At 41.2% G+C, this 22911-nt stretch overlaps 1 protein-coding gene across 1 annotated transcript; it reads left to right on the forward strand.

Moving 5' to 3' along the window:
* Positions 1 to 4791: 4791 nt before the first annotated feature.
* Positions 4792 to 21175, forward strand: LOC137533513 (olfactory receptor 2AP1-like). Its single transcript, XM_068254889.1, has 3 exons — positions 4792 to 4825; positions 6868 to 6929; positions 20210 to 21175. Exons 1-3 carry the CDS (start codon positions 4792 to 4794, stop codon positions 21173 to 21175), a joined length of 1062 nt encoding a protein of 353 aa, XP_068110990.1.
* The last annotated feature ends 1736 nt before the right edge of the window (positions 21176 to 22911 follow it).

The raw sequence follows: 22911 nt of genomic DNA on the forward strand, positions 1-22911 counted from the left end.
GACCATCTCCCACACTCCCGTCATAATTGCCAATCTTGTCTGATGACAGCTGAGGTCTGTGTGCCGGTAAGGAGCCAATTTTAGGCTTGTGACCCTGTGATCACCGTGAGCCAATTGCAGTGATCACAAAGCAAAAGTAGAAAAAAATGGCTCTGTTTTTTAAGGACCTAGGGCAAAACCATCCACAAGGGGTTTAACATAAGCAGCATCACATCCCATCATCCTCATATATCACTTATTGCTTCAATTTCATTATATAAAAATGATGTCACGCATGTATAACACTTTTTTAATGTAATTAATGCTTTTTTTCCATTTTGAACAGGTGTATAAATGTATGGCTGAATAAAGGAACCACTGATTTTAATTTGCAAAGAGAATCTCTCTCAGCTTGTTATTTACTTATAAACAATTCTTATTTCCTTTTGGAAAGCAATTGTGATTTCTAATTTACTATTAATTATATGTAGTTGCATAGTTAACTTGGGTGAAAAAAATACATTAGTCAGTCCATCAATATTCAACCAGAAAAATAAAGTATTAAAATAAAATTATATGTACAAGCATGGGCATATCTAGGTAGAATGGCGCCCATGTCAAACACTGCCCCCCCCCCCCCCACTGTAGCTAGGGTAGCCACAGGTCCTTCAACCCCCTCTAACGTTCCAGTATAGATAGCCCCCCTACAGGCCATTGGCATTGCTCACTCTCTGTTACTCGCAGACCTCAGATTTGTGGCGACTGAAGAGAGGAGAACCAACACACCAAGACAGAGACAGCTGTTTCAAGCGGTTTTATTCACCATGTAATTAAAAAAAAACAATTGTTTCAGGGTCAATAAAGTGTACCCCTTTCAAGTCATACAGTGTCAACACAAATACAAAATGTGCAGACATTATATAAGCCACATAATTCATTGCAATAAACTACCACCCCTAAAATCAGAATCTCCTCATAAATCCCTCCAGTTCAGTGTTATGCAATGGTATTTGCTCACCTCATATGGCAGGGGGGTGATCTGAGCCATCCATGGTGTATCTGCAAGAAGATTTATCAGCATGTACTCATGAAAACAGCGCCAAATATAGCTACACCCATTCCCTGGGGCAAGTGCCCGCAAACTTACCCTAGGTAGGTTTGCAGGCTCTAATGGAATCTTGCCACATGGTATGTACATCACCGTGGCCATTACTGCAAATGGCATCCCCTGATGCTCTATTACCACAGCTGCACAGACGTGCTGATGATTTCAGGGGGATCGCCACATGTCCACATATCACATCCCCCAATCCTTCATGATCACACATTGATGCAAGTGTTAGGCTCTGTTATAAGCTGAACAGCACAGTACAGCACAGTACAGGTTTAGGGTCAGAGGATATGTGGAGCGACATGTGGTGATCCCCATGATGTCAGTAGCACCTCTCTGCACAGCTACAGTAATAAAGCATCAGGAAATGCCATCTGCAGTGATGGCCTCCAGGGCATTGCTAGGATCCTAAGAGCTCAGAGGCACTTCTGGGCACTCCAGCTGAATAGTAGGTGTGGTCATACACGTGGATGTGGTAATGGGTGGAGCCATACTTACATGAACTTAACAGCAGTCTAAGTAGGCCTGCCCAGCAAAATGTTTGGATGAAGCCCCCGCTCCATTAATACCCCCAAAAAATTCATGCTGGGGCATGCTGGGTGCTATGTGGTGCCATGTTGGGTGCTGTGGTGCCTCTATGGGGCATTCTGAGTATTGTGGTGCCTTTATAGGGCATACTGGGTGTTGTGGTGACATGCTGGAAGCTGTGTAGCCACCATAGGGAGCATGCATTGTTGTGTGTCCTCCCATTTAGGGATGATCGGAAACAGCAAATTCCATTCCGCCAGAATTCGCGGATTCCGTCAGCGCTAAATTCCGTCGCTATGAAAATTCCGTAGAATTTTTACGAAATTCTGCGGAATTCCAGATTCCGGCAGAAAAATTAAAATAATCGCAAAAGCAACCTTGTTTATCCTATATAGTAGCCCATAGACCCTATTAACTATTCCCTTAGTCCTTTTTCTCCTCCCTTCCATCCTGCTCCCGGAGGAGGGTCTCGTCTTCCAGGGAATTGTAGTATTTCAAAAGCCAGCTTACATAGCTTGGCTGGGAATTGAACCCAGGTCCGAGTGCGTGGTAGGTAGCTCTCATCACCACTATACCACCACCAACACTACATGCTGAAGCCAGCCTAGCATGTACCATTATGATATATCCAAGAGAAAAATGAGCTTGCTTAAAGGGAACCTAAACTGAGAAGGATATGGATTTTTCCTTTTAAAATAATACCAGTTGCCTGAATCGCCTGCTGATCCTGATTCTCTTATACTTTTATCCACAGCCCCTGAACAAGCATGCAGATCAGGTGCTCTGACTGAAAGAGAACCCGAGGTGTGTTTAAAGAATGTTATCTGCATACAGAGGCTGGATCTGCCTATACAGCCCAGCCTCTGTTGCTATCCCAAACCCCACTAAGGTCCCCCTGCACTCTCTCATAAATCACAACCATGCTGTGAGGCTGTGTTTACATCTGTAGTGTCAGTCTCAGCTGCTCCTCCGCCTCCTGCATAGCTCCGGTCCCTGCCCCAGTCCTTTCCCTCCAATCAGCAGGGAGGGAAGGGATGCAGGCGGGGACTGGAGTTCTGCAGGAGGCGGGGAGAGCAGCAGACTGACACTATAGAGATAAACACAGCCAGCTCTGACAAGCTGTTTGTCAGCAGCGTGGCTGTGATTTATGAGGGATTGCAGAGTGCAGGGGGACCTTAGGGGGGTTTGGGATAGCAACAGAGGCTGGACTTTATAGGCAGATCCAGCCTCTGTATGCAGATAATATTCTTCAAACCCACCTCGGGTTCTCTTGAAGTCAGACTGGATTAGCTGCATGCTTGTTTCAGGGTGTGATTCAGCCACTATTGCAGCCACAGAGATCAGCTGGACTGCCAGGCAACTGATATTGTTTAACAGGAAACATCCATATCACTCTCAGTTAAGGTTCCCTTTAAGGATTTGTAGCATGTCAAAAGCCAACTCACATTGGCCAGAAATAGAACTCAGGTCTACCGCTCTGTAGGCTGCTATCCTAACCATTATACCACCAACACAACACACTACAATGCTACATGCTGAAGCCAGCCTAGCATGTACCATCGTGATATATCCAAGAGAAAAATGAGCTTGCTTAGGGAATTGTAGGATTTCAAAAGCTAGCTTACATACATTGGCTGGGAATCGAACCCAGGTCTAGTGCTCGGTAGGCTGCTATCCTAACCATTATACCACCAACACTACATGCTGAAACTTCTTGGAGCAGACTTCCTTCCTTCCTCCAAAAGACACACATACATCTCCATAAAATCATTCAACAGCAACTGCATGCACAGTCTTTGTGGTACACAGTCTCTATGGCACAACTGGTTAGCGCGTTTGACTGTTAACTGCAAGGTTGGTGGTTCAAGCCCACCCAGGCATGGCCTTGCCTTTTGTGTTCAACAGTTGCCTGAAGAGAACCCCAGATAGCCAGGTAGATTCATCTCTCTCTCCCTCTCTCTCTCTAATAGGAATGGTCACCGCTTTCCACGGAATTGTATTTTTTGCAATTTTAGTCGGAAATTGGTCATTCCGTTCCGTTTGGTCGGAACGGAATTGCTTTTTCAATCTGGCGGAATTCCGAAATTGCCTGTGAAATTCTGCTGGTATCCGTTGATGGTTTTAAGCTGAAAATTCAGTTCAATGGCATCAAGTCCTAGAGAGAGAGAGAGAGAAAGAGAGAGAGAGAGCTCATTTTTCTCTTGGGTATATCACAATGGTACATGGTAGGCTGGCTTCAGCATGTAGCATCATAGTGTGTTGTGTTGGTGGTATAATGGTTAGGATAGCAGCCTGCCGAGCACTAGACCTGGGTTCGATTCCCAGCCAATGTATGTAAGCTGTCTTTTTAAATCCTACAATTTCCTAAGCAAGCTCATTTTTCTCTTGGATATATCACAATGGTACATACTAGGCTGGCTTCAGCATGTAGCATTGTAGTGTGCTGTGTTGGTGGTATAATGGTTAGGATAGCAGCCTACAGAGCGGGAGGCCTGGGTTCTATTGCTGGCCAATGTGGGTTGGCTTTTGACATGCTACAAATCCTTAAGCAAGCTAATTTTTCTCTTGGATATATCATAATGGTACATGCTAGGCTGGCTTCAGCTAGTAGTGTTGGTGGTGGTATAGTGGTGAAGAGAGCTACCTACCATGCACCCAGACCTTGGTTCAATTCCCGGCCAAGGTATGTAAGCTGGCCTTTGAAATCCTACAATTCTCTGGAAGACGAGACCCTCCTCCCTCCGGGGGAAGGGAGGAAGTATATGGAGTAGAAATACCTGTAATCAAGCAGAAATCAGTTTGGTGGGGAAACAAATTTGAATTCCGTAAAATTCTGCGGAATTTTACAGTTTTCCGCGGAATTCCGTTTTAGCGCTATAGCAATTCCATTCCGTCATTTCGGAACCGCAATCACCTAATTCCGGACGGAATCACGGAATTTACAATTCCGCGAAATCCAGCGACCATCCCTACTCCTTTTTCATCCCCATGACCACCCCTTTCCAGCATAGTAGTAAAGCAGGAGGAACTACTCATATCCTCCATTCGCTCTCCAAGTCTGGAGACATCCTTTGTAGCTGGCGATTCTCCCCATAGCATCGGAAAATCAGACGCTAGGAGCTCAAGATTCTGATATGTTCGCAGACACTAAGGGGAGAAGTCCAGAAGCGAAGATGTCTTCAGAATCTGGAGGCCAAGCAGCTGGAGGTGAGTACTGCTGCCCGCTGCCTGGCTCTGCCTGGGGGACATCCTGGGCATCGTAGATCAGATCCGGAGCATGTGACACTGATCTTTAGGGCTAGCAACACCCCTGGGCCTCAGTGATGCATTTACCATGTGGCAAGATTCCACTGCAGCAACATAAGGTAGGTGGGAGCAGGCATGGACTGTGGCACCCATGGCACGAGCCATGCCTGCAAACCTCTAGATATGCCACTGCCCAGTACAACATTGTATTGCTGTAAGGCTCTCTGGCAATCCCCAACTTCCCTTCAGACCCTATATGGCAAACTCCAACATACTCTTCACCTATTGCCAAACCCCCACTTCAACAGGGGATTGTAGACATCTACCTTACTTCAGTTTTCCCCAGGACTTAGCATGCAAGATATAGGATCTGAGGAGCCAATGACATACCTAATAGCCAAACAGAGAGATAGAGTCCAGGATCATTGCCAAAGTCTAAACCAGGGTCAGATGACTAAGAATTCAGTAGCCAAACAAGCTTGAGGTCCAGAACAAGCAAGAGGTCAAACACAGAAAAGCAAGTAACCAGGTGAATAAACTAAGGATCAGACACAAATGTAGCGTCAAGCCAGAGCTCAGGACAGGCTGAAATCCAACATACATCGGAGATCAATCAAGGGTTGTAACAAAAGGCAATCCAGAACACACCCAGCAGTAGAGCCAACTAACTAACTAACTAACTAACTAACTAACCAACCACTATCATGGTTAAGGAACATTAGACTAGAGCAGACCTTTATACAGTACAACATGGACCAATCACAGTGGAACTACAAGTCCCAGCAGCCTCTAGCTGCTCAAAGAAGATAGTGGCTATTAGTTCATCCTGCCACCCTGACTTAAAGGAATACTATCGATAGAAACAACTTTTTTTTTTAATACTCTATATTAGTGTACACATTACCACTAGTGCTAGGGGCACTTTATTTATTCACCCAGGTCTCTCTCCCTCTATCCCTGCTTAAAAATTCATTTCTCACACAGCTCATAGTAGTTTGGGTCACCCTGAGCTGCTTGGTTACTCTGTCACACAGCTCACAAATATATTTCACTGTGTCACTCACAGCATGCAGGAGACATGAGGAGAAACAGGCTGATCTGAGGTGGTAACAGGTAACTAAATGAGCTGTAATATTGCTGGAATATAACTAGCTATAACACTAGTCTGTGTTTACACTCAGACTGGCTGCCTGCTTGAGGTGATTCACTCCAGGCTGCATCCACTTTACAAGCTGCTGAGAGGGGCAGACCACTGTCTACAATTAGCATTATTAGTATCTTTATCAGTCAAGAGAAGCAAAGATAATAAACACACATTGCTAGAATCTTTAACCCCTTACCACCATATCAACAAGATTATTTCAGCAAGGTGATAATTAAACTATAAACTGAGGAGTTGATAGCAACTCCCCTGTGCAGAGACATGGTCTAGCCCTCTGGGAGCCCAGTATTTAGATACATTTTGTATCCAACACTGACGCCAAAACTGACAGAGGATTTTACAGCTGAGAGGAACAGCTGTGTGAAGAATCAAATTGCTCCTAGTACTTGCCCTAATGTGTGCTACAACATACAGCATTTCAAAATAAATGAATACATTGATAGTATTCCTTTAAACCCACCTCCCAGCTGCTAATGTTGAAGTTTCAGTGACATCATATGTGATTCAGAGTGCATGAGCTTGTCTTAATTTCAAAGACACAATTATAGATTACCTTGTGGAACATCAAATTTGGATTGCAGCAGGAGACATACTTGCCATGTCCTCCAACAACTGTACCATGCCCCCTACAAATATAGCCATATTGCCCAAGTATAGCCACATCTATACGCACGTATCACCATGTCATGTTACAATTATAGCCACGTCCACCAAACTATTTTGCTACATGATGCTTTACCTATGTAGGATAGTGCAGAAAGCATACTAGGATGGGATATAGTAAAACATCGGGTCATAGGTTGCATTCAAATGCCAGTTATCTGTCTCACTCTCTTACCAGCCCCCTTCATATCCACATCCATCTCCCAATACTCCATCTGCTTATGTGGCACCGGTTGTAAAGTAAATAATATAGGAGGAGACAGGGCCGGATTTACCATAAGGCACTGTAGGCACATGCCTACAGGCGCCTGATGATGTACAGGTGGCTCACTCCCCTCCTTGAGTGCCCCCCTTCCTCTTTCCCTATGCAAAAGTCCCAAGCAGGGCATAAATGAGAGGGTACTTACCCAGCTCTCAGCATTCCACTGATGAGATATTCCTTCAGTCTGAGGCACTAGTAGCTACTACTTAATACTGAGGGTACCTCTGGCAACCTAATGCTAAGGGACACCTGTAACTGCCTATAAAGGGCAAAAGAAGTAACAGAGAAGTGACAGCGGGGAAAACCAACACACTTGTGGTGCGGTTCGGCGAGTGTTTTAGGTTCATGGAGGGCGAGTATACATGGTAAGTTGATTTACCTAATAATGTTTACAGATTCAGAAGTATGATAATTTAGGAGGTATAATTTTGCATTTAGTACATTTTTAAACATGTTACAGAAGGCAAATTTCAACATTATAATATCAGTCTAAGATTTATAATGAATGATTACATTTCCTATTCTTAAAGAGACACTGAAGCGAAAAAAAAAATATGATATAGTGAATTGGTTGTGTACTATGAATAATTACTAGAAGATTAGCAGCAAAGAAAATATTCTCATACTTTTATTTTCAGGTATATAGTGTTTTTTCTAACATTGCATCATTCTATAATACAGTATGTGCAGATTACACAACACTCGGGCCCATATGCAATTCACTTTTTCACCTGAGTTTTCTCCTAGGAGATAATTTTTCATTTTCAATTTAAAATAACTTTCCAGCACTTTTCAACTAAAAATGTACCCAAAAGAAGTTGAAAAAGTACTATCAAAATTATTTTGAGCATTTTTTTGCTTTATGGTGGCTTAAAAGGCATTTTATTGAAAAGTTAAAAAATGTCAACTTGGAGAAAACTAAGGAGAAAAAGTGAATTGCATATGGGCCCCAGCATTCAAAATGAGTCTTTCAGAGCAGTCTGTGAAGTAATGACCTCTCCTCTAGCAGAGAAAAAGTAAACAGTTCAATTACAGTTGAGATAATAAAAGTCAGATAACAGCCCTCTCCACGACTAAAGGCCCATACACACGTCGGATTTTTCTGAACGGCGGGTCGTTTGAACGTCCCGTCGTTTAGTCGTTCGCACGCGGAATCAGACGTGTGTACTGACTATCGTTCGCGTGATAAGACTGGTTTCGCTGGAAACCAGTCTTATCACCCGAACGATAGTTTGTACACACGTCGGATTTGATGTGCGAACGACTGAACGACGGAACGTTCAAACGACGGGTCGTTCGCAAAAATCCGACGTGTGTATGGGCCTTAAGACTTAGTCGGAGAGCTTAATGGCTTGTTTGCATAGAGATAACAACTGGAGTTTCTCAACTCTTCCTGTACTGGAAACAATTAGACTGATGTATCTGATCTTAATGTTTTATTTCTTAGCTGTACTACACATACAAATCATAATATCATAATTTTTTTTTCGCTTCAGTGTCTCTTTAATTGGATACGACTGAGGTTTGCAGAAAATTAATCCTCCTTCCTTTTTTGTTCTATAGGGATTTCCTTGGTTTCTTTTCACAAACACTGGATGTATAAATATATCTGTGTTTATGTACAATTAGAGGATAACACATTTTTACTAAAGACGCTCTACAACTATTTTGTTGTTTGGAAAATAATGACATATCTTTAGTTATATTATTATCATCACTGTTCTGCTTTCTCTCTTATATTATGGATGCAAAATCTCTAGTATGTTTAAACCATTCTAAACATTTAGCTTTGAAGTGTTTTGTGATGATTCATACAAACGACACCAGTGTCAAGTGTTTCATGTTACAGTTTTGGATCTGCAGTGAAAGCTTTATTTATTCACATGTGGGCTTAAAAAAGAGTCAATACCGTTGTATTAAAATGTGAAGTTTGTGTGCACATTTTCCATGTATTTATTATAAATGAAAAGTAACCCTTTGGGCTTTACACAATTCATGTTTGCTCCTAATTTTTCCTAGGAGATCATTTTTAATCTTCTGTTGAAATGTACTCTTCTGCACTCTGCAATTGCAAAAGCTCAAAAGAGTAGGTTAAAAAGTACTATCAAAAATATTTGAGCATTTTCTTGCTTGCTTTTGGCTTAGGCCTCGTTCACATTAGGGCCGTTTCTGTGTGCTTTCCACAGCGCACTGCCCTGTGCGATCAGCAAGGTATTGATTTTTCCATGTAACTAAATGTAGCTGGTTCACATCTATGCGCTGCGCTGAGCAGCGTTACAAAAACGTAGTGTTGCATGCAATTCTGTGTGCTGAGCTGTAAAGCGCACAGCAATGCAAGTGAATGGGTCCGCTTTTTTAGCGCATAGAAGCGCGTACAATCGCATAGAAGCGCATGCATTTTTTACCCCTAATTGGAGAAAAAAATACATTTACATACAAAAACAAAGTTTTATTGACAACTGCTGCTGCTACAGTAAGCAAAACGTGCTTTAAAGAAGCGCAGCGCAACGCACAGAACCGCGCACTAAAGCGCGCACAAGCGCATGCGTTTTTTACCAAGATGTGAACGAGGCCTTAAAGGGCATTTTGTTGATAAGATGTATCACCTAGGAGAAAACTTGGAGAAAATGTGAATTGGATTAAATTATGAATTTATAGCATGCAATATACAGTGGGTTGCAAAAGTATTCGGCCCCCTTGAAGTTTTCCACATTTTGTCATATTACTGCCACAAACATGAATCAATTTTATTGGAATTCCACAAGACAGGTCAGGGATCAAGTTATTGAGAAATTTAAAGCAGGCTTAGGCTACAAAAAGATTTCCAAAGCCTTGAACATCCCACGGAGCACTGTTCAAGCGATCATTCAGAAATGGAAGGAGTATGGCACAACTGTAAACCTACCAAGACAAGGCCATCCACCTAAACTCACAGGCCGATCAAGGAGAGCGCTGATCAGAAATGCAGTCAAAAGGCCCATGGTGACTCTGGACGAGCTGCAGAGATCTACAGCTCAGGTGGGAGACTCTGCCCATAGGACAGCTATTAGTCATGCACTGTACAAAGTTGGCCTTTATGGAAGAGTGGCAAGAAGAAAGGCATTGTTAACAGAAAGCATAAAAATACCTGTTTGCAGTTTGCCACAAGCCATGTGGGGGACACAGCAACCACGTGGAAGAAGGTGCTCTGGTCAGATGGGACCAACATTGAACTTTTTGGCCAAAATGCAAAACGCTATGTGTGGCGGAAAAGTAACACTGCACATCACTCTGAACACACCATCCCCACTGTCAAATATGGTGGTGGCAGCATCATGCTCGGGGGGTGCTTCTCTTCAGCAGGGACAGGGAAGCTGGTCAGAGTTGATGGGAAGATGGATGGAGCCAAATACAGGGCAAACTTGGAAGAAAACCTCTTGGAGTCTGCAAAAGACTTGATACTGGGCTGAGGTTCACCTTCCAGCAGGACAATGACCCAAAACATAAAACCAGGGCAACAATGGAATGGTTTAAAACAAAACATATCCATGTGTTAGAATGGCCCAGTCAAAGTCCAGATCTAAATCCAATCAAGAATCTGTTGCAAGATCTGAAAAACTGCTGTTCACAAACGCTGTCCATCTAATCTGACTGAGCTGGAGCTGTTTTGCAAAGAAGAATGGGCAAGGATTTCAGTCTCTAGATGTGCAAAGCTGGTAGAGACATACCCTAAAAGACTGGCAGCTGTAATTGCAGCAAAAGGTTGTTCTACAAAGTATTGACTCAGGGGGCCGAATAATTACGCACACCCCACTTTGCAGTTATTGATTTGTAAAAAATGTTTGAAATGATGTATGATTTTCGATCCACTTCTCACATGTACACCACTTTGTATTGGTCTTTCACGTGGAATTCCAATAAAATTGATGCATGTTTGTGGCAGTAATGTGACAAAATGTGGAAAACTTCAAGGGGGCCGAATACTTTTCCAACCCACTTTATGTAACGAGAAAGCTCATTTTTATAGATTCATGTAAAAAATGGGTAGTCTCAGTAACCATAATGTGTTCAAAGAAAACTGCAGAGAGGAAGAATAGCATGTAGCAGAATTGGAGGGGTGGTGTATTTTGAATAATGGTCTTGTCATAGACCAGGAATCTCAGGCAGATGCAGGAAATACTTTGAGAACACAGTTTTTTTTTTTTAATTTGTAACAATTTGGGTCAGCAAGAAACAGAATTCTGATTATTAGGTGATCTGCAGTATCACCTATAATGCAGATATATACCTGATTATATGGTGATCTGCAGAATTACCTATAATGCAGGTATATCAGACAGCTGATGTGACAGCAATAGCAAGTATAATGATTGGTGCAACAGTAGTACTGATAGGTTTAGCTATACCTCACCAGAGGAGCTGGTGGGTACTAACAGTACAGCGCCCCTCACCAGAGTCAAGTGCCCTCTGGTGAGCGTAGAGTGGTCAGACTAATCAGGTTGGCAACAGACAGACAGATGCAGTACAAAATCGGAAGGCAGAGACAAGAAGGTTTAAACAGGCAGAGTCGGCAGCAAGATCAGATGGGCAGAGGTACAGAATCACTGAGCAGAAAATTAGTCAGAACGAGCCAGAGTCATGCACAGATAATAACACAGTAATGAATAATCTTATTAGCTATCAAACAATTCCTATCTTGTGTGAAATCCCCAGTTTCCTCCCGGATCAAAGCACACCGGAACTATCTAAGGTCTGAGCGCTAACACCAAGTATTCGCAACAGCAGACAAGTTGCTAGTGATTCAGCTTGGCTTATAAAGCAGAGGAGACCCCTCCGTCACGCCTACTCCTCTCAGCCAATGAGGAGCGGCGAGTGTCTCCTCTGACGCGCCTCCTCCCCGCATAAAGGTCCTGTGTGTGCGTGCGCGCACGCGATAAGGCGACCTTATGTGCAACTGACAAACCCGTCCTCAGCGTGCTAGACGCCCGAGGCACAGATAGATTGCTAGGCACAGAGCTGGAGGCAGCTGCGGTGGTAGCGCTGTTCACCGCAACTGCTTCTCCAACGTTTGTTACATAATTATTGCAAAAGGTTATTTTTTTTTATATCATTACACTTTAGTTAAGTAGTGCATCATGACAAAAGTATACATGCAGACTATTTTTACTCTATAGTCAAATTTTTGCTAGGCAGACTCTGGACACAGCTTAATACAGCAGCTCATGTCTCTCACAATGCACATGAATAGTGAATCTTACACAGTGTCTGCCTTGGACTCTGTTCTGGACAGGTTCCGCATGATTTATTTATCAGGGACTTTTAGTGGTTTGGGTCACCCTGAGCTGCTTGGTTACACTGGTATACTGGTCGAAGCCCTATCCTATACAGCCATATCAATCCCTGCCATGTACTGAGGAGGGCCAAAAGCCCGAAACAGGCTGTCTACATGTGGGGTTGGTGTGACTGTGTAATATTTAAAGCTATAGGCTTGCTATACACCAGCGGTTCTGGATGCTTGCCTTGCTTACAGGGGCGAAAAAGGGATAATTTGCATATTCAGTAGTGGTGCATTGTGAGTAACCACAAATGTTCACTTATAGCTGAATTATTGCAAATTTCCTTCTGTTTTAAGAAGGCAAATTTCACCAAGCGTAGTTTTTTTTATGTAACCTGTAAAATGTTAGCAATATGAACTTCTACTTCTCATGCATGAAAGGATTAAAACACCAATTATAATCACTCAGCTTTATGGGATAGAATTTACTATTGAATTTGCAAAAAAATAATTAAATAAAAAATAATAATCAGGGATGGGCTTTCGAGTAATCACAAGTTTGTAACTACTCAGATTCAAAATCTTAATTACCCCAGGTGTGACCATGGGAAACGGGTGGTTAACTTACCCAAGGTTCTGCAGGGTCCTATGTGTATCATTCCCTCACACGCGACTTATGTGATGCATTTCAAGAGAAAGTAATATTTTCACTATTAATATTTTTATTGCAGATATGGGCTTCCAAGTAGTTACGAGTTCGTAACTACTCAGAAATAAAATGGTAATCAAGCTTGATTACCCCAGGTGTGAGCACAGGAAATGAGGGGTTAACTTACCCAGAGTTCCACGGGATCCTATGCATATCATTCCCTCACACATGACTTATGTGATGCGTTCCACCACTCAGTACCGCACTTCCTCCTTACGGCCGGAAGGAGGACATGCGGTAGTGAGTGGTGGAATGCATCACATAAGTTGTGTATGAGGGAACGATACGCATAGGATCCTGCGGAACTTGCCCACAAACTTTAATATATTTATGTGAAAATGTGTTTTCTCAGATAGAAAAATTTGTTTTCTTATGCCTCGTAGACTTCAGTGCACATGTAAGGAAATTACACAAAATTACAAAATCATGCAAAATCAATATTACCCACAAAAATCTTAATTACGATCAGAATCGTAATTGCGAAAATCACATTAATTTTTATGAAACCAAAATTATTCATTATGTTCAAAACTATTCTTAAAAGAAACACATTTGACTAAACCTGAACATGATGCCACACAGGATCATGAGTTTAGGACTCAGCTGTCTTAAATCTATGATGCTATTAATATCCTTTAGGATTGGTCTATGCCAGTAAAAAACAGCACAGAGTATGGCAGCATGGGAGCTGATGTGTTTCCGAACCTACAGGGTCCTTAGTCGTAGCTAAAATGGCACAATGAAACAGACACTTAAGTGATACTCACAGGATGTGTGGAAGTACAGGATTACATAGAATAGGATAGCAATACATACATATAAACTGACAGGTATAAAAAAGCAAATGCTATGTACTAGATGCCCTTATAGTAACAAAATTCATACAAAAATGTCAAGATAGGCACTCCCCCTAAAACATGGAACATTCATGTACTCAGAGTTTTATAGGAAACAGGAAAAAGCACAATAATGTAGAGAATTAAACAATAACTCTAGCACAAAGAAACCAATCTGATACCAGAGACCTAGAAGCATTCACAAATAAGTTAACATCCCACCTGAAATTTTTTTATTTATATATATATATATTTTTATTCAGTTTCATAGCATATCACAGGATAAGAAAACATTTTGATGAAAAGACAACTGTTTGACATAAAAATGAAAAGAATGTTGACATTGAAATGATTGCAATACAAATAATTCCGTATTAATACAGCTTATAGATATACTTTTTGCTATGAAGCTTAATTTAACACTATAAACTCTAATAACTACAACATCTGATATGTGGTGTCTAGATATTGTGACACATGTAAGCATAGCTGCGTAGCCGTCATGATATATGGAGACATTCACATTTTGTCATTTACCCACTTGTATCTTCCTGAAATCATATGACGCTTATTCAATTAAGTGACGGGTTAGTGGGGAGGATAGGGGTGGAATACCAGGGCTACTAGTTTAACATAACAATTAACTTGCTCACTATAGCATAAGAAGAGAAATGATAACATGGGTTGAGACCTCGTCTGGTAGCACCTATTATATTGAGGCTGTAGTGTTGCCTTGGATAAATTAATATTGATAGATATTGATAAGTATTGGTCCCGATCTGGGTGTTGTGTAATGGTCGTGGGTGTTACTACATTAGGGTTGGTGATGCTCTCGTGTGTTCTTTACATGGCCACTCTGGGCAGAACACCTGAGAGTGTCAACAAGAGTACTGGACGAACGCAGAGCCGCAAGGGCAGTCCGCCAGTGTATTGATATTTTGTAATTTTTGGGTCAGTTCGGGGCATATTTGGTTGGGTAGACCACTAATTCGTGGAGTTCTTATTTGTTTATGGATTTGGGGTTGAGTTAATGCTCTTAAGCTTGAGACGGGTGATTTTTATTTAGACAGATTTGATTAATTGAATTTATTGCACCATAAGCTAGGGACATGATAATATAGGTGGTTTGTGTTTAATCGTTTTCTAATGTCTGTTTCCATTTTAAAATTGCTGCGGGTCCTAGCCTGCAGCTTGGTGAATGGGATTTCCTCAGTGGATTTCCAGGCCGCAGTTATTAGTGAGATTGCGCTCATCATAATATGAGCTACTAATGGTTGGCGATTAACTTGTATGTCATCTATTCCAATGAGCAGTAAGGCCAAAGCTGGGGACAGTTTAAAACTGGGGGAGATTTCTGTTTTTAGGAATTGTTCTACTTTGACCCAGAGTGTTCTCACTAATTGGCACTCCCAAAGCATGTGAAGTAATGTTCCAATCTGTTTTTGGCATTTCCAGCACAGTGGAGAGGCTAGTGTTGAGAAAGACGCTACTCTTCTAGGTGTGAGGTACGATCTTGAGACTATTTTTTGGTGTGCTTCCCAGTGGGAGTTACACTTTGAGAATTGTAGTAGCTTTTTAGTTGAGTTTTGTATATCTGATGGAGATATTTCTAGTTTTAGATCGTTTGTCCATGCATCTGAGTATTTGGTTAAGGTCTTGTCGGGATCTGGGCTCATTGTCTCATACCATATTGAGATAATGCCTTTTTTATCCGAATGAGATTCTAAAAGATTGTAAATTTTGTAAGGTATTTTTGGGAGTGTCAGACAGCGACTGTTTATCATGTGGTAAATTCTGTGGTAGGTGAACAGTTGAGAATCTGGGAGATTGAATTTAGTTTGTAGGGAGTTGAATTTTTGGATTGTGCCTTTGAGAAATAAGTCGTTAACTGTATTAATCCCTGCTTTTGACCAGGGTGAGGTGTCTAAATGGGGGGAGAACAAGGATAGACAGCTGATTGGGAGACGTGCGAGCAGGTTTTTGTGAGAGTTCGGAGGGAATTTCAAGAAATGTTCCCACGCTTTTAATGTAGCATTTATTTTTGGGAAGTTATGAGAGGGGGGCTTATAACCTAGCATCATGGCGGCTAGAGTGTCTCTTAAAGAATAGGTCATTTGATTCCATTTTTACCCAAGTTTTAGTTGTAGTGTAATCCCACCAGTGTTTAATATTTTCTAATATGGCCGCATTGTAATATGTTTGTACACAGGGGAGGCCCATTCCTCCTTTATTTTTGGCTAGTACCATAAAATGACGAGCGATTTTGGGAGTTTTGCCTTGCCAAACATAAGAGTTTATAAGTCTGTTGAGATCTTTAAAGAACGAGGCCTTGTCTGGAATCGGGATTGTCCTAAATACATATAAAATTTTAGGGAGAGTGAACATTTTAAAAGCAACAGTTCTTCCTGCCCATGACAGATAATATTTGGACATGGATTGAAGTTCTTTTTGGAGTAGTGAGACCAAAGGAACATAATTGCTCTTAAAAAGATCTGATGATTTTCGTGGGAGAGAGATTCCCAGGAATTTTATTGAATTTGTGGCCCATTGATATGAGAATTTTTCTATTATCATTGCTTTAGTTGCGTCTGGAATATTTATCCCTAGTAGGGTAGACTTGGTTGAATTGAGTTTGTAGTAAGATACAGATGAGAATTCAGCTATGATTTCTTGGATTCTCGTGAGAGTTTTAAGAGGCTCTGAGCAAGATAAAATAACATCATCAGCGAATAGGCTGATACGGTGAGATGTTCCCTTGATTTCCACCCCTTGAATGTGAGGATCTGATCTTATTTTTTCCGCAAATGTCTCCATTAGCAAGGAGAATATTACTGGTGAAAGGGGGCACCCTTGACGGGTGCCATTAGATAGAGTACATTTTTGAGAGGCGTAACCTGCAGCATTGACCTTGGCTGATGGAGACGTGTACAGTGCTAGTATTGCATTCAATATACCACCTTTAAATCCAAACCTTTCCAAAATCTGTTTCATGAAACCCCAGTGAACTCTGTTGAAGGCCTTCTCCGCATCCAGGGAAAGAAGCAGAGAAGACCTTCCACAGAGCTCCGCCCCTTTTAGAATGTTAAGCATGCGAAGAGTTCCATCTGGGGCTTGTCTTCCTGGTGTGAAACCTACTTGATCCAAACCCAGTAGTGAAGGAGAGACTTTCATTATTCTTGTTGCTAATAATTTGGCGTATAATTTGAGGTCTGCATTAAGCAGCGAGATGGGTCTGTAATTAGAAGTAACCTCAGGGTCCTTATCAGGCTTGGGCAAAACAATGATTGTAGCTTCTAAGAACTCAGATGGGATGGGGTTGTTATTGAGGAAGCTGTTATATAGTTGTGCGAGATGAGGAGAAATTATAGGGGCAAAGGTTTTGAAGTACTCATTATTAAAGCCATCTGGCCCGGGGGATTTGCCAGATTTCAATTTCTGTATAGTTTGCATAATTTCTTTAGCGGAGAAGGGTTCGTTTAGCATAGTGAGTTGTGTTGGGGAAAGATTGGGAAGATTTATTGAGTCCAAAAAGGAACTGATGCTTGTGAGACTGGGTTGGGGAGTATTAGGGTCTGATTCAACATTGTATAATTGTCTGTAATAGTCCTTAAAGGGAACCAGAGATGAACGTTTCACACAAAATAAACATATCAGTTGATAGCTTGTAAAGAATAAATGCTCTACCTGATAATTTTGCCGCTCTGGTGTGCCTTTTTTAGTGTTTTTTATCCATTATTGCTCCAGGAAAAATCAAATATGGCCGCCAGCTCATATCCCTTCTCCTTCCGGATTATATGAGGTGTTCTGGATGTGCTGTCTAGGCTATATGAGAAAGGCTCATCTGTGTGCTTTCATTTTGGTATGATGTACTGCCTGTAGGAAGTGTCTCTCATAGGAATGAAACTGCAGTGATCAGTATCTATGCAGACAGAGCACACAGGGATCATCTTACAGCCACAGAGCTTCTCTCTCAGCAGAGCAGCGCCTCCCAGTCATCACAGCTCTCAGTATGCAAAGCAGGAAATCTAAGCCAGGAGAGGGGAAGGCTTGGGCTTGAAAACACTTCACAGAAGAGTGACTCAGCTAAAATGATTCCAGGTCAAACCTCGACTGAATAGTCGGTGGATTCTTATCACAGCTACTAATAGACTAATTAAGCAGATAACAATGAAACTAAAAGCAGGGTAGGTGTTTACTGTCATGTTCCCACTGATAAATGTAATAAAATACATGAGGGTGCTTCATCTCTGGTTCTCTTTAAAGGCTTCTGCTATTTTTATTGGATGAAAGGTTTTTACTTTAGTGGATGAATGAATTATTGCATTTATTTTTGCTTGAGCTTGTTTGTGCTTGATTTGGTTGGCTAGAAGTTTGCTTGCTTTGTTGTTTTGGGAATAATTAATTAGATTTAGTTTGAAGAGGTTGAGGGAGTATTGTTTTTGGAGGATTTCTTTTAGTTGGTGTTTTAGTTTAAAATCCCACCTGAAGACCTGCAGTGCTCGGCTCAAGATCATTACCACCCCTACTGTAGGTGGAATACGAAAGAGAGTGTTTTGGGAGTATTTACGGGTGTGTTTCATTGTGCCATTTTAGCGACGACTAAGGACCCTGTAGGGTTGAAAATGTGTCAGCTCCTGTGCTGCAATGCTCTGTGCTGTTTGATAATAAATGTTCAATAAATAATTATCAACACATGGAAGGAGTGCAGAGAATTTGTTTTTGACTTTATTTTATGTTCCAATAGATTTTCATTGAATTTCTTATAATTTTACAAAAAAAAAAAACAACAACAACAACAAAAACAGGCATAACAGAGGTACACCTTTCAGAAATTACAATTGAGAAAACCAAGATGGTAGCTCAGACAGTTGTTGTAATAACATATGCTAATTAGGTGAAAGATTCTAATAAGTTTAGATAATCGGACCATCTCAACCAGGTATAGGTCTGGCTCTTGTTCTACCTTCAAATTGTTCTTGGTAGAGAAACTAGAAGTGACAGGCTTGCCTCATCAGTGGAAGTGTGTGTGTGTGTGTGTGGGGGGGGGGGGGGGGGGGAGATAGGAGTTTCAAATTAATTAGAACCTGACTTTTAGGATGTTTAAGTATGAAGGATGTGTTTTTGGTTATTGCCTATGGAGTGGCTTTCTCTTTCCAGTACCCTCTCAATCTATACACAGCACCATCAATATTGGTAGGGTTGAGCTTTCCATTTTTTCTGGATGATAATTGGTCTATACCAGTGGTCGACATAGGTGTCCTCTGTAAATCCTCCTAATGTTTGCAGGTGGTTGCAGGTATTCAGCACTGGTGGAGGAACAATTATTTGATAAATGAGTCCTACTATCTAAGTCAAGTGTATTATGTACTCTCAACAGCTACTCTCTTTTCTTTCTTTTTTTTTTGCAATAAAAGTAAGAATGAAATACATTAAATTGTTAGCATTACACTGATAATCAAGGGCACAAAGAAATTGACAAGTACAGTAAAAAGGCACAATGGGACTCAGTACCTGGGTCTAAAAGAATAAGATACAACAAACAAGTGCCCTTTGTGGAATGTGTAGCCTGTCAAGTGTGACACACAACAATAGTTAGTTGCTGATCATAGCCCTGATTAGAGCTGCTCAAATCTGATTCAGATGAAATCCGGTTAAACTCAAATCACCTGTGCGGGCTGGGCGGGGGGTTTAATCTTACCTATCATGACGTCTTCTTTGTCCGTCCCTCGGTGCCTCTCACGATGCGCTCCAATCCCAGAAGGAGGAAGTGTTTTTAGTCACGTGACGCCGCATTGGAGCGCATCGTGGGAGGCGCCAAGGGACGGACGAAGAAGACGTCATGATAGGTAAGATTAAACCCCCCGCCCAGCCCGCACAGGTGATTTGAGTTTAACCGGATGAAATCTGAATAGCTACTATCCGGATTTCATCCGGATCGGATTTGAGCAGCTCTAGCCCTGATGTGGCAAAGAGTAACACAGAGGAAACAAATGTACATAACACTATACATTACATTACATTACATTACATTTTGGCTTAGCAATGAAAGGTGGTAACAAAGGTTTTAACTCCTCCCTGCAGATAGCATGGTGAGGAATCCTATAATTATTAACTATCAATAGCAACACAGAAGTGTTTAAAGGTTTTTTTTTTTTTTTTTTTACAAGAAACGTAAAATAAAATTGAATTTAATGACTTAACAAATATGATTATTATATAATATGAATAAAACATGGACCACTAAAGCAGTGATTTCAGACATGCACCTATATTTGAGAAAGGATTCATTTATTCAAATACACCTTTACAATTTTGCAATCCGTTAGCGATCGAAATCAGGTCGCAAAGCGCAGGATAGTGGAAAAGGGCCCTCACTGATTTGAAGGACAAAAATGTTTGTGTCATAACACTAGAAACTTAAGAACAGAAATAGATTTTTATTCGGTTTCCATATTTCAGTCACAGGTATTCAAAGCCTACCAAAACGGAGATGTCAATCAGACTGAGGTACAAGAGTTTATTTTACTTGCATTTTCAAGTTTAAAACAATTACAGATATTATTGTTTGTGTTTATTCTGCTTGCATACACAATCTGTGTCACAGGAAATCTTACCATCATCCTCTTAGTGAGAACTGAACCCTCCCTACAAACTCCAATGTATTTTTTCATCAGTACATTTGCTGTTCTTGAAATTATGTTTGTGACTGTCACGGTTCCTAAACTTCTAGATAACCTAATTTCAAACAATAAGAAGATATCTAAATTTGAATGTTTCACTCAGATATTTATTTTTCATGGTTTGGGTATAACAGAGTGTTATTTGTTGTTGGCTATGACTATTGATAGGAATTTTGCTATTAACAAACCTTTGCATTATTCAGCAATTATGACAAAGAAATTTTATACAGCACTAGCTGTGGCTCCGTGGATTGGTGGTTTCACAAGTTCTTCCTTGACTACTGGTTACACAGCTCAGATGAAGTTCTGTGGTCCAAACCAGATCAATCATTTTGTGTGTGATGTGGCTCCACTCCAGAATCTGGCTTGTTCCGATTACAACATGAGCAAATTAGCTACAATGCTAGCGGCAATCTTTGCTGTAGTTTTCCCAGTTATCACTATTATAGGTTTATATGCTCATATTTTACACACTATCTCAAAAATTAAGGGTGCTGAGGGTAAGCAAAGAGCCTTCTCCACTTGTTCATCTCATTTTATAGTGGCTTGTTTATACTATAGTTCTTCTTTTATTGTGTATGTCAGACAGACTGGCAGCCAGAATGACAAATTCCTTGCTCTTATATACACTATTATCACTCCAGTCTTGAACCCTTTTATATACACTCTGAGGAACCGAGATGTTAAGGCAGCAATCAAAAAGTCAAGGATATTGAATGTTTTTATGACTCATAAATTACAATAACAACAGAATGAACATGTAAAACATTATCTCACGTAAATGAGTACACCACTCACATTCTTGAAATTTTTTATTATATCTTCTCTTAGGACAACATTGAGGATATGACACTTTGATACAATGTAAAGTAGTCAGTGTGCAGCAGTGTAATTTTTTTTTGTTCTATACAAATAACTCAACACTCAGCCATTAATGTAAAAAAAACTGGCAACAAAAGTGAGTACAACCCCAAGTGAAGAATTTCACAATTCTAACCAATTAGACATTTTCATTTCCTAAGGTAATGTTACTCATTAGTGCTATAGGGTCTCAGGTGTGAATGAGGAGCAGGTGTGTTAAAATTTGAGTTATCGCTTTCACACTCTCTCATTCAACACGGCACTTCATGGCAGAGAACTCTCCAAGGATCTTAAAATTATTGCTGTACATAAAGATAGCCTAGGCTATAAGAACTTACACTGAGATGATGCATGGTGGTCAAGACCATAAAGCTGTTTAACAGGACGGGCTCCACTCAGAAAAGTCCTTGCCGTGGTTGATCAAAGAAGTGCACATGCTCAGCATAATATACAGAGGTTTGTCACGGACGGTTGCGGGGCCGCAGACGCGTCCTGGAACCACCCGTGAAGAAAATGCGATCGCACTCGATTCTCTGCATCGATTGCGGTTCAGATCAATAGAGTCTGGATTGGTTGTGTAGGGGCTACCTGTAGCAACCTGGAGTTTCTCTTCCTCCCAGCTGTCACGGAACAGCCGGAAGGAGCGTCGGCGAATCTGGCCAATTCGCCGTCGACTTTCCGATGTCTTGGTCGGATTTGCCAGTCATTGCAGCAAGCAGAACTGACAGTCCTGTTTTTTTTAAACTACAAGTTTTTTTCTCCCCTGCCTAACTTAACAGCAGGATGGCTCTTTTGATATGCTAATAAGCAGGAACCAACCCCTTGTGTTCAGGAAGCTAATCCCAGCAGGGGCTATTCAAAACCTGCTTTCCCCCCAGACTGGCCGGAGCCATATAGACAGAATAAGAAAGCATGGAGTTTAGGATTTTGAGCATATTTAAGCAATACCGTTCAGGTGAGAAATGTGAAAGTTATATCATTCTGCTGGTCCGGATCTTGTGAGTATTTTGATATTAAATTGGGGCTCCTGGCATAACCAGAACTTGGGGAATCCCACCATTTTTTAACCGGGCATGCAAACATGCCCAAGTTTGGTATCATATGAACTGGCCTAGTCTCAGAAATATGAATATGTGATGGTCATGTGTGTGCGGAAAGCGTAAGCCGAGATATGGCAAATATCATATTTGGTGGGCATAGAGCACCCCTCCAGGGAGCTCACCGCCCTTGTCCAACCCCTGGGCTGTACTTGAGGCTCCAGCCAAAGATGTGCATTGTTCAAAAGTGTTTGCGAGGGACCACTCCCTCAGTCCTCCACATTCCATCTTTGATCGGCCATCTTGTCTGAACTGAAACAAAGAACCTTTTCCATTTTGCTTGCTTTTTAAATTGAGCTGAAACAAAGGACTTTACCAAGGAACTTTGATTCTTCCCACTAAAGGACATCTTTCCAGGAACTAAGTATTTTTTCTCCCTTTCTTTTATTTTCCATACTGGCTATTAATGTTTCAATAATTGTTGATTTTAATAATTGTCTGTATATATTAATTATTTATATTGCCGTGAATAAAAGACTTTATCAAAGTCATTCACTGTTCCGCTATCCTGCTTTTCAGCCGT

Source organism: Hyperolius riggenbachi, chromosome 9 (assembly GCF_040937935.1).
Source record: "Hyperolius riggenbachi isolate aHypRig1 chromosome 9, aHypRig1.pri, whole genome shotgun sequence".
In the NCBI taxonomy this organism is placed as follows: domain Eukaryota; kingdom Metazoa; phylum Chordata; class Amphibia; order Anura; family Hyperoliidae; genus Hyperolius; species Hyperolius riggenbachi.

Excerpts from the sequence above, each read along its gene's own strand:
- LOC137533513 (XM_068254889.1), top strand. The coding sequence starts at position 4,792 with ATGTCTTCAGAATCTGGAGGCCAAGCAGCTGGAG. Across the intron at positions 4,826-6,867 it reads TGGAGGCCAAGCAGCTGGAG|CCCCCTTCATATCCACATCC; the intron begins GTGAGTACTGCT and ends CTCTCTTACCAG. Across the intron at positions 6,930-20,209 it reads TATGTGGCACCGGTTGTAAA|TCACAGGTATTCAAAGCCTA; the intron begins GTAAATAATATA and ends TCCATATTTCAG.